General features: G+C 36.1%; 1 protein-coding gene across 4 annotated transcripts in view; it reads left to right on the top strand.

The window, feature by feature from the left end:
• OPA1 (OPA1 mitochondrial dynamin like GTPase) overlaps window positions 1–14,759 on the top strand; it is a 56,108-nt gene extending 41,349 nt beyond the window's left edge. For 3 of the 4 annotated variants that reach the window (XM_054074298.1, XM_054074297.1, XM_054074295.1), the window contains 2 exons: window positions 8,918–8,995; window positions 9,434–14,759. In XM_054074298.1, coding sequence (XP_053930273.1) covers window positions 8,918–8,982 — 65 coding nt within the window. In that variant the 3' untranslated portion in view covers window positions 8,983–8,995; window positions 9,434–14,759. The remainder of the gene's footprint in view (window positions 1–8,917; window positions 8,996–9,433) is intronic. The other variant, XM_054074296.1, reaches the window with a different exon arrangement.
• Window positions 14,760–15,822: the final 1,063 nt, after the last annotated feature.

Genomic DNA, 15,822 nt, shown 5'->3' with positions numbered 1-15,822 from the left:
TTTTTCCCTCTGAGTTTTGGGGCAGCTGCACAAAACTAATGAATTAAAACCAGAAGAATGTGTAGGATGGTCTGTGTCAAAGTGCAGATAAGGTAGTTCCTGCTTTGTGTCATGGCAGAAAGTGCTTTAAAAATGTGTCTTCTCAGAGAGGGAAGTAATCCTCGAGGGAGAACATACATCAATTGTAAACCTCCTGTGATGGAGTGATGGTTTACTTAACTTAAGAATCCCAGATGACCAAAGTCTGTCTGCTGTGATTTCTTAAAGTTATTAATGAAGAGTTAGGCACTGATGTCCAGGTTCTAAAATGGATCCTTACAAAGTTCAGCACATTTGTCACTGACTAAGCGAAGCCTATCACTTAAAGTTGACATTGAAAAATAATGATGAACTGCTACATGAGTAATGACGTATTTAGTGCCTGTTAATCTTACCCTAGACCTATGTCTCTTGTACTTCAGGGTCATTCTGGTGTTGTGTGTCACATACAATTTTTTCCTAAAATTTCCTTAATGATGCAAGGATCAAAACATCTATTTGGATGCTATTTTCTTTTAGTACTAGTTGCTTATATGGGTACCTCTTCATCAAAATTTAATTCTAGAGAAATTACTGCTTGTATAAGTGAAAACTTTTAAACTAATTGATGTATGTATTTGTTTTGAACTGGTATGGGACTGTTGAGAGTAACATTCACATTTCCATAAATTGGAGAAGTCGGTGTAGTGTGTGTTGCACATTGTTTAATGTTGTATTGGACTCGGTTTTGCTTCTAATTTTGAAGTCTCTCTAAAAACAAAAGGGACGGAAATATTTTCGGCTAGGAACGGTAACAATGTAAGAAAAAATAATAGGACAACCTGTTTTTCTTCAGGACATGATGACTTAAGCTTCCTGCTATCAGAAAGGAAGCTTATTATTATGATCTAAAAATTTATTTCATCGCCATTTATTTTCCGACGTAATTTAGAGAGACTTTCACTTACATAGTCCCAATAATGTGAAATTTTACGATCTGACTAACTACCGAGTATGCTTTATTTTGGGTGGAGAACAAACATATATCAGTTATTTCTTATGTAAAGTCTCTTAACAGTTTTATAGCCTTAAGGTGACAGTAGTGTTTGCATAAGTAATTTACCTTTATAGCTCTCCATGTACTTTCTGCATAAGAAAGCTAATTTTTTTTTACATCACTTGATGAATCGTTAGATAATATTTACCTTTATGCTTTTCATTATTTTCACCCAAGATAATGAACATTATCATATTCTAGTTCATTCTAGCTTAAGTTTTGATTTTAAAATTAAATCTTTCTGTTTCTGTAAGCCTGATTCCAGATGTGAGTCAAGGTAACCTTGCCATTCTGCTACTAAGTTTCTTCTGGCTGTCCAGTAAGTATCACAGCTAAATTCTGTAGAAAGACAGTTATTAGAACAGTTTTTAATTAAAAGTCTAAGGTTGAGACGGAGGACTGAAGGTGCCCAATTCCTACCTTGCTCTTGCAGGCGTGATGACTCTGGTGAAGTTCCAGCTTAATATAGATTGTCATTTGTATATTAAGCTAACGTTAATGACAATATAGAAATGTATGCTAGTCTGTGAACTCATGTATGATTTAGTAATATTTAGTTTCTTGTCTGTAGACAAGCAGGACTGATGTGTAATAGCCCATAGAAACTTTATCTTGTGTAAAGTCAATAGTCTACATAGTTGTCAGTTTTGCTTCAGCCTCATATCTCAGTTCTCATACACTGTCAGAGGCAGAGACTTCGTGCTTGCCAGCCTGAGGCGCCCTGGGGATGCTCTAAGAAATACAGTCAGCTTCTGTTCTGTTCAGCTGAGGAGGGGAGAAACGTGTTGCCAAAGCAGTTCCATTAAGCTGCAGAGGTCTCAGTTGTGAATCTGGGGCAGCTTTAGGTCAAGACATTGATTGATGAGTAATCTACAATTTCATTGGCACAATGCACAATTACTGTTTCTGGTGCTAAAAAGCATTATTAGTAATGCTAAAATAATGTTCCAGTGCTCAACAAATGGTAAAAATAGCTTTTCAGTGTTTTCAGATGAGCTCTCTTCTGCATGGTTTCCTTTACTCTGAAATAAAGGTGATGCTGTCTTGAACAGACTACTGATAGTTTTGCTCAGCTATGATACATAGGGATTAATAATTAATATTATATTAATACTTGCAACAATAGTGGCTTCAGTGATGGCAGCTGTTTGTAGGGGAGGTCTGGCTAAAATGACTTCTCAAGACTAAGATTTTACAATATTTATGTAGCAGCCTAAATATGCAGCCTGGAGGTGATTTTTCTCCTTTTTTAGAGATGGATTCACCTACAACAAGGAAAAGGAAAAAACCACTTGTAAGAAACAGGCTTCTTGATGTTTTCTCCTGTTAATGCCATGCAAAAGGAGGTTTTTCAACCTAAGTCACTAGCAGGCAATTGTTGTTGAACTCATCCATGAAATTGATATGTTTATTGACCCTTGTAGATTTTAATAGTGATATTGAAATATGTTTAGCACCTTGTCTTGTTCTAGTGTTTAAGACAGATATTTCTGAGGGAACAGTGAAGTACTATCTTCATCTATTTAATAACCTAAGTATCTCACCTGATGCACTTGGATGGTTAGAGCAGGACCCTGTCCTCGTCATTGTCTTTCTGGAACTGATAACTGGAATGCAGGTATTCTAGAGATTGAAACACCTTTTATCTTAGGTTAACAAAAGGATTTAGGGCAAATAGAAAAGTTGTCAGTAACTGATGAATATAATGGTAGATGTCAAGCGTTGTGTCTGGGAGGGGAAGCCTGGTTTAAAGATATATTTACATCATTTTTGTGTCGTATTTATCCCATTCCAGTGAGCATACTTTTGAAGTCAGAATTTGTAGAAACAACTCAATTATACTGGCTGCAAATTCAAATCTCATCATAGATTGCAATACATTTTGGAACAATAAAGGAGAGCTAACATGTTGCATCGTTTAGCATCTTCATTCAGTCTTAACTGTTAGTAACTAAAGATGATTCAAGTTTTTTTCTTCCAGCTTACATTTTAAAGGCTGTATATTTTTAATGATTCATTAATTTATTACATAATAAATTCCATTTAAACTTCTCAGGGTTCCGCAGTGCTTTTATTACACTAATGAGCTAATTGTTTAAGAATTATTCACATGATTCATTCTCCTGCTCAGCCTTTTTAAAAAAAAAACTTTTAGCTGTTGAAACTCTTTTGACAAACCAATATTTATAGCAGTTTGACAGCAGGATGAGGAACAGCGTTTGTCTTTGTAACAGCTTAAAGAAAAGGCCTTTCCTGCACCCAGCCATGCAGTTACAATCTTGACCTCTTTCTTATGCTGGGAACATACATAGAGCAGACAAACAGCACCTCCCATGTGTTTTCTTGACCCTTTGACTGTCCATTCACTTCCCATCTGTTCAGCAGCCTTAAAGGAACAGAGGGGGCCCTCTACTTATAAATCTGTCTTTGCAGCTGATGAATGATGTTCTGTCTCTTTAAGGGCGGCCTGGGTGGTTTTGCCTTTTTTTTCCGATTCTTCAAACTTTAGCTATCCTCTTGGCCTCATCTAGAGGAAAATATGGTATGTGAACAAGAGGAAACTGGCAAAGTATGTGATGGGTATTTTCAAACGACTTTCTAAAATTCAGCAGGACGTGATCCTGCGGAGATCAGTAACTTATAGTAGCTGCTAGGCTGTGGTTGTGTGAGACATGAGAAAGCATGTTGATGCAGGCTATGTAACTGTGGGTGGAAAGCCTGCTTTTTGGGGCATTATTTGGAGTGGCTGTGAGCGTGCTGCCTCATACTGTTTCAACAAGAAGTAAAGCTTCTGCATGGCCCTTAGAAAGTCCAGGAATGTGATACAAAAGGCTGAGCTCTGATGAGATGACTTTTTCCCCTGCCCCCTCTCACTTCTCCACCTGACTGTTCATAGGGGATTGTATACAGCTATGGGGTTTGTGTCTTACATAGCCCTAAGCTAAAATTTGACTTTCAGCAGGAAACTGTGGATCAACATTTCCAGTTTTTAATGGTGTGCTGCTGGGCATTCAGATGAAATCTGACTAGAGATTGGACTTTCCTTTTCACTAGAGGAAAGATGATGCATTCACAGCAGTAAATTCAACATTTCTGCCTCGACGGTTAATTAACCATAACATAGAAGTAGCACAGCAAGCAGTGAGAAAGTTTATAGGCAAGGAAGGGATTAAGAAAGGAAGATTTTTTCTTTTTTTCTTAAAAAAAGGACTAAAGTCTAAGCACAATCCAGAGCAAAAGGAGTAACAACTGTGAGCTTTCAAAAAATCAAAGCAATGTATACAGTAGTTGGAGGCAGAGATCACTTCAATGTAAAACAGGAGGACTTAGAGTGAGACTCTAATACTTTATCATGGTTGTTCCATCAAAGTATAAAATCAAGATGAATCTGTCCAGAAAAATTTTACAATTTTATAATTTTTCCTGATGCTGCAACTGAAAATTGAAGTTACATGGGAGAACTTGTAAAGAGGGGAAAGGAAAACTTTTTATTTGCCTAAAACACTTACGCACTTTTCTCCCTGTTGTTGCACAGACAGACATTAATGTCTTTCTAAAATTCTATGCTAAACTCTTTGGATTTTACAGATAAATAAGCATGATTTGAATGTCTCAAAATTCATTTCTCTTCAGAACCATAAGCAAGACAGGTTTTTATGGGCAGAGGCCACATCTTTTATTGAACAAATTAATGCAGTTGTGAAATACTTGGAGAGCTTTTTCTTGCTACTTCGAGCATGGTGGAAATAAATCAGTAATGTGCTTTGCTTTTGTAATTTGTGTTTAATATTTTTTTGAGGTTATTTGGCCTTAGGAGATTTGTTTGATAACTTACTTTACATGTTTTGTTTTAACAGTGATTCCCCGTGTTCTACACTGTTAATTAGTAGATAAACTTGACTGTCTAAGGCAACAATCAGTAAGCAAGCCTTCCTTCCAAGACTGAATATTTCAAGCGGCTCCCTTCTGTCAAGCTTATGATATTAGGAAAAGCAAACTTTAGCTTCAGCTGCATCTGTGTTCACAGTGTATCTAAATCCTCATTACAGATCAATTAGGCTGGTTTTGAGTCTTTTAGATTTAGGATCACAGGATTAATGAAAAGAAAATGAGTGGGTAGCAACATCATTTCATATGGAGATAAGGAGAGACTGAGCATGAATGAGGATCTCAAGACATCTGAATAAAGAATTTTCTCATTCTGTCAGTAAAGTTTTATGGGATATGGAAGGAGGATTATAGGAATATTCATGACCAGATCAAGAGGCATAATGAGTTGATGTATGAACCAGTTTATCTTTTAGGTAAACACGGGGTAAATGGGAAGTAGAATAGCCATTCATTGTCGCAGGTCTGTGAATTTTGCTGTTCTAAAGATGGGAACAAGGATTAAGTTACAGTTATTCTTCATTGATTTGATTTCATTTTTGATGACTGTTTAACAGGTGCTGGAAGAATTATATATTGTAACTTCAGGTCTGCATTAAAGCTATGAAAGACCGCGTCGTCTTTCCAGAATCCAGTGTAAGCCGTAGTACATATTTAAACCTCTGCAGTACTATATAGTGAGAGTGTAGAAATTAAACAGCCTTCTCTGATATTTGAGTATCATATAGCAGTGCCTAGGGTAGTTCAACCTGTAACAAAAACAATTTGCTAGCAATTTAAATGCTTTTAATCTGTGGCTTGTACATGGAAAAACACAGTATTGCAAAACCTAGATCACCTTTGTCTGTCCTTTTATTTATATACTAACTATTCTTATCTGAAACCCAAATGATGTTCTAGATTTGGCATGTTGATAAACCAAAACAAAATGTGTTGTAATTTACAAGTATGAGTCACTAATACTTTGATCTAAGTGTCAATCAACACCCTGCAAATGTGGGTATGTGTTTTTGTGCATTCCACAGAAGAGAGAACTTCCCCAAATAGAGATGGGTAAAATCTGACTCTTGAATTGTAACAATTAATTGTTGTTCCAAATGCAGTGTCACATGGTGCTGATGAAAATATGGGCAGTTATCCCAGAGTTGCAGACCCTGTGCTTGCACTCATTAGAAGAGTTCTGCCCGAGCACTTATATTTACTCATTTATTAAGGTTAGTGTTGTGTAAATGCATAACTTCCATTAGCCTATTTAAAAAGTAAACCAATTTAGTGGGCCTCTTCTCTGTGCTACGGAACGAACTTGTGGGAAAATGTTACAGGTTGGCTAAGGTCTGCTGCAGCAAAAGACTTTACTACTGCTAAGAGTACCGGGCATAGCATGAATAATTGCAGCTATTTGGCAGTCATTGTAACTGTTCTTTATTAAGAATAGCCAGCATGTTTTTTCAAAGTATTAAATTACCTCAAGACCCCATAATTATTACAGTTAAGCAATCATTTCAATTTAGTTCAAGTATAAAAACTAATAAAGTGCTTATAATATGGAGGCAATTTTAGTATGTCTGTTCTCCAAGCAAACACAGCTGATTCAGTGTATTTGGGTGGAATACATATTTGCTATCCTGGGGGTTTTTTTGTGTGTGTGCCCTAATCAGAAAATTAAAATAGATATTGTTGGCACAGACTGTTTTATTTAAGGGTGAAATGATAATTACAGATTTTTTGCTGATGCTATTAATTTTTAGGACTGGAATATTTCATTAGCGAGAATTGGGAAGGGAAAATATTTACATTTAATACTAGTAAATCTGCCTGCTTCCGCTGAGTTTAGTGGCTTGACCAAGGTAATGAATGTGCTTGGGGGAAGCATGAGGCAATTAAAAAAATCCCAGTCAAAAATAAAGATATTGAAAGCATATGAAGGGATCTTCTGGATCATGAGGTCTAATCTCTGGTTATCACTGGCAACTGACGCCCAATTTGGAGAGTGAGGTCCTGGGTTAATAATTTCCAAAAATACATCAATGCTGCCCAAGATAATAGGACAATATTTCAAAAGCTAATTTTGTAAATATACTTTGAGCATCAGTATTGGAAGCCACTAAGTGCTTGCCTAAATAAATGCCACAGAATCAATATTTTCATTGCACAAAGGGGGTTGATATTGACATGCAAACAATATGAAGTATTTTTCTTATTTAAAAAGATATTAATTAAAACACCTTAAATGTGCTTAGTAAGGAGATGTGATCATGAGACTACTTTTATTTCACTGGCAGCTTTCAAAGATTCTGTCTGCTGAACTGAATCAAGACTTCCATCCTACCCCAGTAAAAATCAGCTACTGCTGTTTCTTAACTTTTTAAGATACAGTTTTTGCCCTTACATGGACTGTAATCTTTATTTAACATCAAAGTATTAAAAAAAAATTAAATCGGCTGAATTTCAAGAAAGTTCTAAACTTCTTCAGTGTTTTCTTTAGGACCCAGAACGTGATTCAGCCTCACTGTACGTGTGTGTGTGTAGATAAGCACAATTGGGAAGGGGACACTGAAGTGGTGAAAGTACAAGTGGTTTGCCCTTTGTCACCTAACAATTGCATGATAAAGATATAAGTTTTCTTCTTGAAGACTTTCTGATCCTCGCACAGACTGTTTTCCATGTTTTATTTCAAATGCTAGTTAAAGTTCTTTGCTTTTGTTAGAACAGGACTACAGGGGTTTGCTTTTATCATTATTATAATTACTCTAAGATAAATTTCATAACTGTCTGTGGGATTGTCACTCTGTTACTGGATGAAACTTTTAGTTCCCTTAGCTGCATTGTGAGAGCATTCCTTATTGGAGGTAAATTATTTTTTCCCACTCATGCCTGTGTGTCCTATTTAAGGCTAATTGTTTTCTTTCTGCTTTGCTGCTACTTCAGTTCAGTAAATCAAGTCTATAACGTGATATTGCTAAAGAGAAGAAACATTAATAAAATATTCTTTTTAAAGAAGGAGAAAAGCTCAGACCTTATATCTCATACAAGGGAACATACAGCTTTAATCCAGTTGTATTTTTAGCTTGAAAAAAAAAAAATTTGTTTATGCTCATCTTACTTATTTTTGTCTGTCCTACTGCTCTCCCCCTGTTCCTCCACGTTTCTGAAGTGTGTGTTTTTCATGGCTATAATCGCACACAACAGGAGCTTCAAATGAGGATGTGGTGAGAGACAAGCAGGAAATCTCGAAGGCTTTGGATTCCAGCTATGTTCTAAATCTTGCTTCATAAGCAATTTAATAAATCAAATGGGTTATATGATGACAAGTATTCTATGGAATTGAGAGAAGAGTGGAAAAATGCCTAACCCCTTTTTTTTTTCCCCCCCAATCAATATTTCCTTTTCATTCTGGGTAATTATTTGTAGTTGTGTTCTAGTCATGTTTTTGTAGAGAAATAAACTTCTAGCTTTGTGCATTCCCTTTTGAATAGGTGTTTTGAATAGTGATGTTTGGTTCCTTAAAATTCTCCCTGCTGAAAGGACACAAACTTTTAGCTTTTGTTAGAATGCTTAGTAGTGTTTGTGACATTGAAGAGAATAAGGATGTTTGGTTGAAAGAGAAAAAGATTAATGGGCATTATTTAAAAGGTAGCAACTCCCTACATGTGACAGTTGTACAGTAGTTCTGCTGTACACAATCTAATGGAAATGTCAGGGGTTTTAAATACAGCATTTCTGGTATTGGATTGCTTTGGTAAATTTTTTAATTATTAATATGGCATGATAGTCTTAAAATGTTTGTAGAAGTTCTTCAAATGGGACAGGATTACATTTCTTCTGGTGTAGAAGGGTGATATCGACAATAGCATTAGGTTTTGTTCATGTTTGCAGGTTTGTTTTTTTTTCTTTCTAGGCACACTCTCAGTTAATTATTAGGTATTTGAACGGTGATCTTTTTAATTCCCCCAGAAAAAGTTCGGGAAATCCAGGAAAAACTTGAAGCCTTCATAGAAGCCCTCCATCAAGAAAAGTAGATTGTTCAAGCAGGTAATCATTGCTACGATTTTCTCGTTGTTTGGTGTATAATTATTATCCATCTCCTCTATATGCACATACGAAAATTCCTTTTTGTTTTATTCCAGTGCCTGGCTGCTGCTGCTTCTAAAGCGCAGAACTATATTTTCAGATTTTATGCCACAAGCAGATAGGAAACTTAGTGGAAATATAATTACTGGCTAGTTATTCAGGTTTTGTGAATCACTGTAGACATAACTAGCCAGTATCAAAATTAAGGGAACGCTTTTCTTGTCTACAAAAGCATTTTGTTTCACTTTTTTTCCTTAAAGACATTGTATTGATAGAAAAAATATTTGCATGCACTTAATTTGCAAATTTCTTTCTTCTACGTCAATTCTCAAAAAGATAAGCCTAAGTGCTATCCTGTATTTGCGCACATATTAAATAATCTCCTTTCTGTTTCAACAGCAACTTCACACAAGAATGCAGCCTTTTCCAGATTACCTTGCACCAAGAAGACTGAATAGAAAAGACTTTTGTGTCCCATTCTCTTTCCTGTGTTTTGGGGAGCATCGGGAAATGTTGTGGGAGAAAGAAAATGTCTCATGGGATTGAGAATTTCAATTAAAATCCATCTGCTTTTTTAATTTTTGAAGGTACATGCACATAACAGAAGAATCTGACTTGTGTGTCAATGAGCTTGGGAGCCTGTGGAAGTTGTACATTTAAGGTGTCTCTTTTTCCTGGAAAAATTTTATTTTTGGCATCTGTCTTACATGGTAGAGCTGGATCAAATTCGTAAAATAATTTTATCTGTTGTAATTTTCTTGCCTGCAAATGATCCTGGGAGTTTGACACAGTTTTAGTATTTGTATGTACATTAAAATGCCCTTCAAAGTAATACCGTTTTAATTTGTTATGCTCTGTGTTGAAGCATTCTCTGGTCACTCTAGTACAGATTTAAAAGCATGATATTGAGATCTCGAGAGGAAGTTGTGGATTTTGTTAAATTCCTAAACCCTTGAGAAACATCATCCAGGCAGTTCTTGTAGTGCTTTCAAGTGAAAGTACAGTCACTGACACCTTAAAAGGTTTGGCTCAGGAAATAATGTCAACAGCTGCTCCTTTTACTTTTTCCTTCCTAGTATATGTTGTGAGTCTTGAATCATAGCCAATTACATTTCATTTTTGGGATTGCACAGACTCTGATTTCCTTGTTAACCCCTCCCTTCTCCATAGGTACAAAGTAACCTGACTGAGTACATGTGAAATGTAGAAAGACGCTCTGCACAATTCAAACTTGTCCAACATCCCTAACTAAAAAAGGAAAAATATAATTAGTTTTACTTTTCTTATAGCTACTGTAAGACCAAAATTGCTTTTATAAGAATGTTGTGCGTAAGGTTGTTCCACACCCGCTTGATTTCTATTATTCAGTATATTAAAATAATAAAAACAGTCTTTCTTTTACTGCCTTTCAGTTCTGCCATAGAAATGTGATTTCAAACATTATATAGGCTATGTATCAGAGGTGCCTGGTGGTTAATCACCACTGTATTTTTCTGTCCACACTTTGCCACAAAAGATTTGAATACACTTCTGAATACTTCTGTGGAAGAAGATATTAGGCCTGAAACTGTTTGATTTGTAGTTATATGATTATTTGTCTGTTATGCAGTTGCTTGACCTAAGTTTGGTTTTCCCTTTTCAAAATGCTATTGGTTTTGATTTGTTGCAATTGAAAGAGAGGAATCTTAACATTTTCCAATGGATACTGTTTCTGTTTGCTCTCAGAGGAAACAGTACTAAGTTTGGTAAGGCATTCCCAAAATGTTCAAACATAAAATATTTAGTCAGGTAGACAAAAAGTTAACAGAAAATTCAGAAAATGGTGTTGAAAGTTTAAATATTTCAAGGTGATCTAACTGAATGTTTGGGAATTTTCTGTTTAAAATTACTGGCTGAAAATGAGTGTTTGAGGATGGAGAAATGAAAAAAAAAAAAAAAATGGCTTGTCACCATCATTCTCTGATGATAACTTCAGAAATGTAAGTTTGCACAATACTGAAGGCAGAGTCCTTAGGCTGTGTAGCAAATGAAATAAGTCTGTACTTGCGTTAAATCCCTCTTTGTAAAAAAACCCAACCAAACAAAGAAAACAAAAAAAAAAACCCAAAAAAAAGTTTTGCATTTAACCAGCAATCACCATTTGAAACTTGTGTAATGTAAATGTTGCAAAACATTGCATCCAGTGGCCTAGCATTCATCTCTTTAGTGTGATGTTCCTGTAGTTTTAGTTCCAGCTTCTCTGTGCTGCTTATCTAGGACTTAGCATGATGTATTCCATGAAAACTAGGTATTTATTGAATAAAAATGTAACTGAAGGAATAATAAAATGTGGGTTTTGAACACAGTGCTATTGCAGCTAATTTGGAAGTCACTTTGGCCTTCTTTTTCTCATTTGTTAAATTGTGAAATATATTGTTAATGCTATTAAAATGTTTAATTCAGAAGCGCTGTGTCAGCACCAAGTTAGTGGTAACTGTACTGTTATCTTTTACTATATAAATTAATGATTACCTTACCATTTGTGTAATACATTTACACAAAGATGTCTTATGAAAAAACAGTATGTTAAAAGCTTATCTCTCTGGAAGTTTACATAATGAACTGATATAAGAAGTATAAATGAAGGTTGTTTATGGAGTGTTAGTTTCAGGTGCATTTAAAATAAATGTGCTTACTGGGACAATGGGTTTAAGAATATAGAGCAGTCAGCTTACCAAGCCATGAATTCAGGAGTATATCTTTTTCCTTTCTTTTTTTCTTTTAGATAAAGAAAAATTTTACAAAATCCATGTGCTGCATATTTGCTCCACATACCCTGAATTGCAGACATGGGCATGTTAGGATCTGTGAAGGATTATAACTCTACATTAACTTGATTTTAGAATTAAAGTAACCAAAAATGGTCTTGACAAATAAGGAACAGGTAATTCTATCTTGGTTTTTATAGGATTTTATGTTAAGGTTAGAGTATCACGTAACTTCGTTAAGCATCACTTAACAAGAGGAAAAATGGGCTTAAAAAGTGCTATTGACCACTCCAGAATTGCTCCTTGTAGGAAGTATCTTACTAGATAGTTAGCTATAGTTATGTTAAACAGTAGAAGAAAGATGTTTAGATAGTAAACACAATTACTTGGACTGTTTCTAAAATTCATTTGATGTTGAAAAGTATGTTATTTCAAACTTTTGCACAAGTTCAGGATATTTTTCTGTATTACATATACTACCTTCAGACTCTGTGTAAATCAGTTTATTGTAAGGAGCAGACTAATCTGTCATTTCTGTGGTTTTTTGAGTTTGAGGAGGGGATCAGCAAATGCAAAATTAATTATTCCATAAATGGATATTTTATTTTCAAAAGCGTGTTCCTTACTTTCATGTAGATATGGCAAGATATTTCTGGATTGGATGGAATGAGATGTTTATGAGCCAAGGATTAAATATTAATGGCCAGGACTGTTTCTGTCAGTTCTTCACAAAAAATGCATAAATGGTGGTTTTTCAAATGTCAAGAATCATTCCTTGAGAGGTTATTCATAAGCTCATCCTAAGTTATCAGACCACGAGAGAGGAAGAAGCTTGGAAAGATATAAAGTGTCAGAAGCAAGCATAGTCAAGTTCTTAGTTACTATTACAAATGCACAGGTATGTTCTGTTTCTTACCATCAAGGATATGTTCATCAGTTTTTTGACTCTGTATTATGAACCTAAACTGAGTTATGATGTATTTCCAAAAGTAAAGTTCAGAGAGCTTAATTTTAGTACAGCTTAACTGTAACTTAGTAGCTCTTAACAAAGTTAAAAAGATGCAAGACATTTCATTAATTAGTTAAGAAATGCTGAAATATGGGATCTTTAAGTCTGACCCAGGGCCCCTTGAGTCAGTTAGAACTCTTTGTTCTTGAATGCATTTGGTCCTGGAGATGTCTGTAAGGTATTTTTATGTCAGTGAAGGTGTTGGTGTTTGAATCAGCCTGCAATGATACCTCTGTTTTTGCAGAGTTGCAGTGTGAGTTTTCTTTGACTGTTTGGAATGTGTTTCTAGGTCTTGAGGTGCTGTAGGAAATGTTCCAGTCATGCTTCTTCACATGGATGCTATGTGCAGTTGTGAAGATCACCGCACAAGAACTTAGCATGTATGGTTGTCTGAAAAAAACCAGCAGCTAATAAACTCACTTCTTGTACTTTCCTTTTACTTTCATTTCCTCGGGAAGCATCTGACTAGGGAACTTTGAGTGAGAAGCAGAAACCTGCCCATTTCCAAAGCCTGGAGAGAAAGCAGAGGCTGGACTACAATTCTGATTACAAACTACCATGCTAGTCTGAATGACTGTATTTCCAGCTATTGCTGTCTTTTGTACAGGCATGGTTCTTGATGCTTGATTTCCAGGTTAGGAGGTGTTTTATGAACATTGATCACCTGCATAATGGAACTAAATATATTTTTCTATAGAGCTTATTAAGTGGCTTAAAGAGGAAAAAAAAAAAAAACCAACTGTCATCTTGACATGAAGATTCTGAGCAACCTTAAATCTTGAAGGAGTCTGTCACCTTACTGGATGGGATGTCCTTGCAGAGACTTACCATCTCTGAGGTACTTGTTTAGTTTATTTTAATTTTTGTCAGTTTAGAGCTGTTGGATCCTGTTCTGTTCTGTAATCAGTTTAGTAATCCATCTTCCCTTGCTGAAATCTTTACAGACCATGATCAATTACTTGCTGATTTTTATTCATTAAGATAAACAATACACATTGTGAAGTTCCTGCAAGAGAGGTCCAATGTAGTCCAACTCTTGAAGCTGTAGTTTGTTAGAAGTGCTGTATGCTCCCTATGGCTGTGATCACAGACCTTTTACAGAACAAGGCTGTTGTCAAGAATTCGGTATAAAATACTATATAGAAACAAAGGGAAGAAGCTGAAAAGATGTAGCGATTGTAATGATTGTGTATGCTGCAGTGCTAGAATGGAAACCCCATACAGATGTCTGTGTACACAAGTCTTGCTTGTCACTGCTATCACTTCAGTGATGTAGCACATTAGAAGGTGAAATTATTCAAGTTGTTCTGTAAGAAACGCTAAAAGTTACAGGCATGGTTTTAGGTTTGGCTATAGAAGTAATTGAGGAAATAGTTCTAAAGCTTCTGCAGTGACTTGCGAAACAGCTCTAGAGCCAGGCTCAAACTGTTCCAGAAATTTTTCTGACATTGACTCTACGTAAGTTTTTGGTGTTGGTGCCATCAGTAATCTGGAAAATGTTTCCAGAAGTACCTCTAGAAGTGATTGTGGCCATAAGGCTGAGCGTTGAGTCTGGCAACTGTTGTAGCATTTCTTGAATTGACTCTCAGTTGGGTTCTAGATATGGTTCTGGAGCTGAATCCAGAAATTAGCTTGCCATTGACTGGGGGACTGATTCTGGAATTGGCTGTAGGTATTGTTCTAGAGCCAATTCCAGAAGCATTTCTAGAGATTTCTGCAGAAAACTGCTTACTATACATAGCTTCAAATGGTTACATGTTTGTGTTGAAGAACACTGATAGAAGGCTGTTTTATTTGCTGCTGTTGGAAGACTGTAGGGCCTAAGAGGACTTCCAGAGCACTGTATCCTAACATACGTGGTGATCTCACAATCTGACTTCAAAATGGATTTCTGAACAACCCTTGGTAGGGACAACCAACAAGAGGAGCTTTGTTTAAGGTTTTCACCCAAAGGACAGTGATGAACTTTTTGCAGGTTAGTCAGTGGTGCATTTATTAACACCTTGGATTGTACCATTGCTACAAACTTGAAATAAAAGGTATTTTGTATTAAGTTTTATAACAGAAAAAGCTTAAGTGTTGTATTCTTCCTAACGTTTTAGAGACTTTTTTTTCAGTAAAGAGCTGGGTATCACTGCCACAGATGCCACATGCTTAGAACTCCAAAGGGCAAGCACACTCTGTTTCTGCTCTACTACTATCAACCTTACAACTGACAAACTCTACCCTTGACTGGATGTGCACATTCATGTTTCATAAAGGATCATCTCTTCCAGGCTGTTGGAATACATTAGATTGCAAAAGAAGTGTCTCTGTAGGTCTTAAAATTATTTTACTACTGGAATCATAATCAAAGATCTCTTTCAGTTCCATTTCAAGCAAGAGTTCTCTCCTTGCTAGCCTCATGATTTAAGTGTTAAGGTAACAATATGCTGCCTATATTTAAGAACATTTGAGGCAGTATTTGCCTCATCTCCACTGGCCAATTGCCTGTGGCTTTTGATGTTTAGAGATGGAACATTCATTGCAACCTTCCTTACAATGAGTCTGTTCTGGTTCATGTGAAAATCAACATCCTTTTTTGTGTTGCTGCCTGACAGGATGCTACAATACTATTAGCATTTGCAAAGAGTTTGCTCTGTCTAATAGTGCAACTCCCAGATCACAGGCTGCTCAGTTTGTGTTTCTCTATTATGTGAAAGACACAAAGAAGCTGAGGGCTGGCAAAGGCCTGTCAAATCTTGTAATGTAGCAAGCGACCCCAGAGCTTCATTCTGCTTTATATCATCCCTTGTTCCCCATCCCACCCCTTTCCTTGAATGGGCTCTGAGGTAGGTAAATGAATTCAGTGGTATGGTAGGCGGATGATTCCTTTCTGACCTCATTCCTGTACCATTTGTTTCTAGACTTGTTGGAGAGGAAGGGACATATCTGAACCTTTTGTTTCAAATAATTTTCTTGCAGGTTGGGGAGTTAATGCAGGCCTTGTCTGAACTCGCCCAAGCGGAAAGTGTTCTGGGTACAAGTTGTGA

The sequence above is a fragment of the Cuculus canorus genome, chromosome 9, assembly GCF_017976375.1.
Source record: "Cuculus canorus isolate bCucCan1 chromosome 9, bCucCan1.pri, whole genome shotgun sequence".
In the NCBI taxonomy this organism is placed as follows: domain Eukaryota; kingdom Metazoa; phylum Chordata; class Aves; order Cuculiformes; family Cuculidae; genus Cuculus; species Cuculus canorus.
Note: the sequence above shows the minus strand (reverse complement) of the source record. Positions and strands in the feature narration are given on the sequence as shown.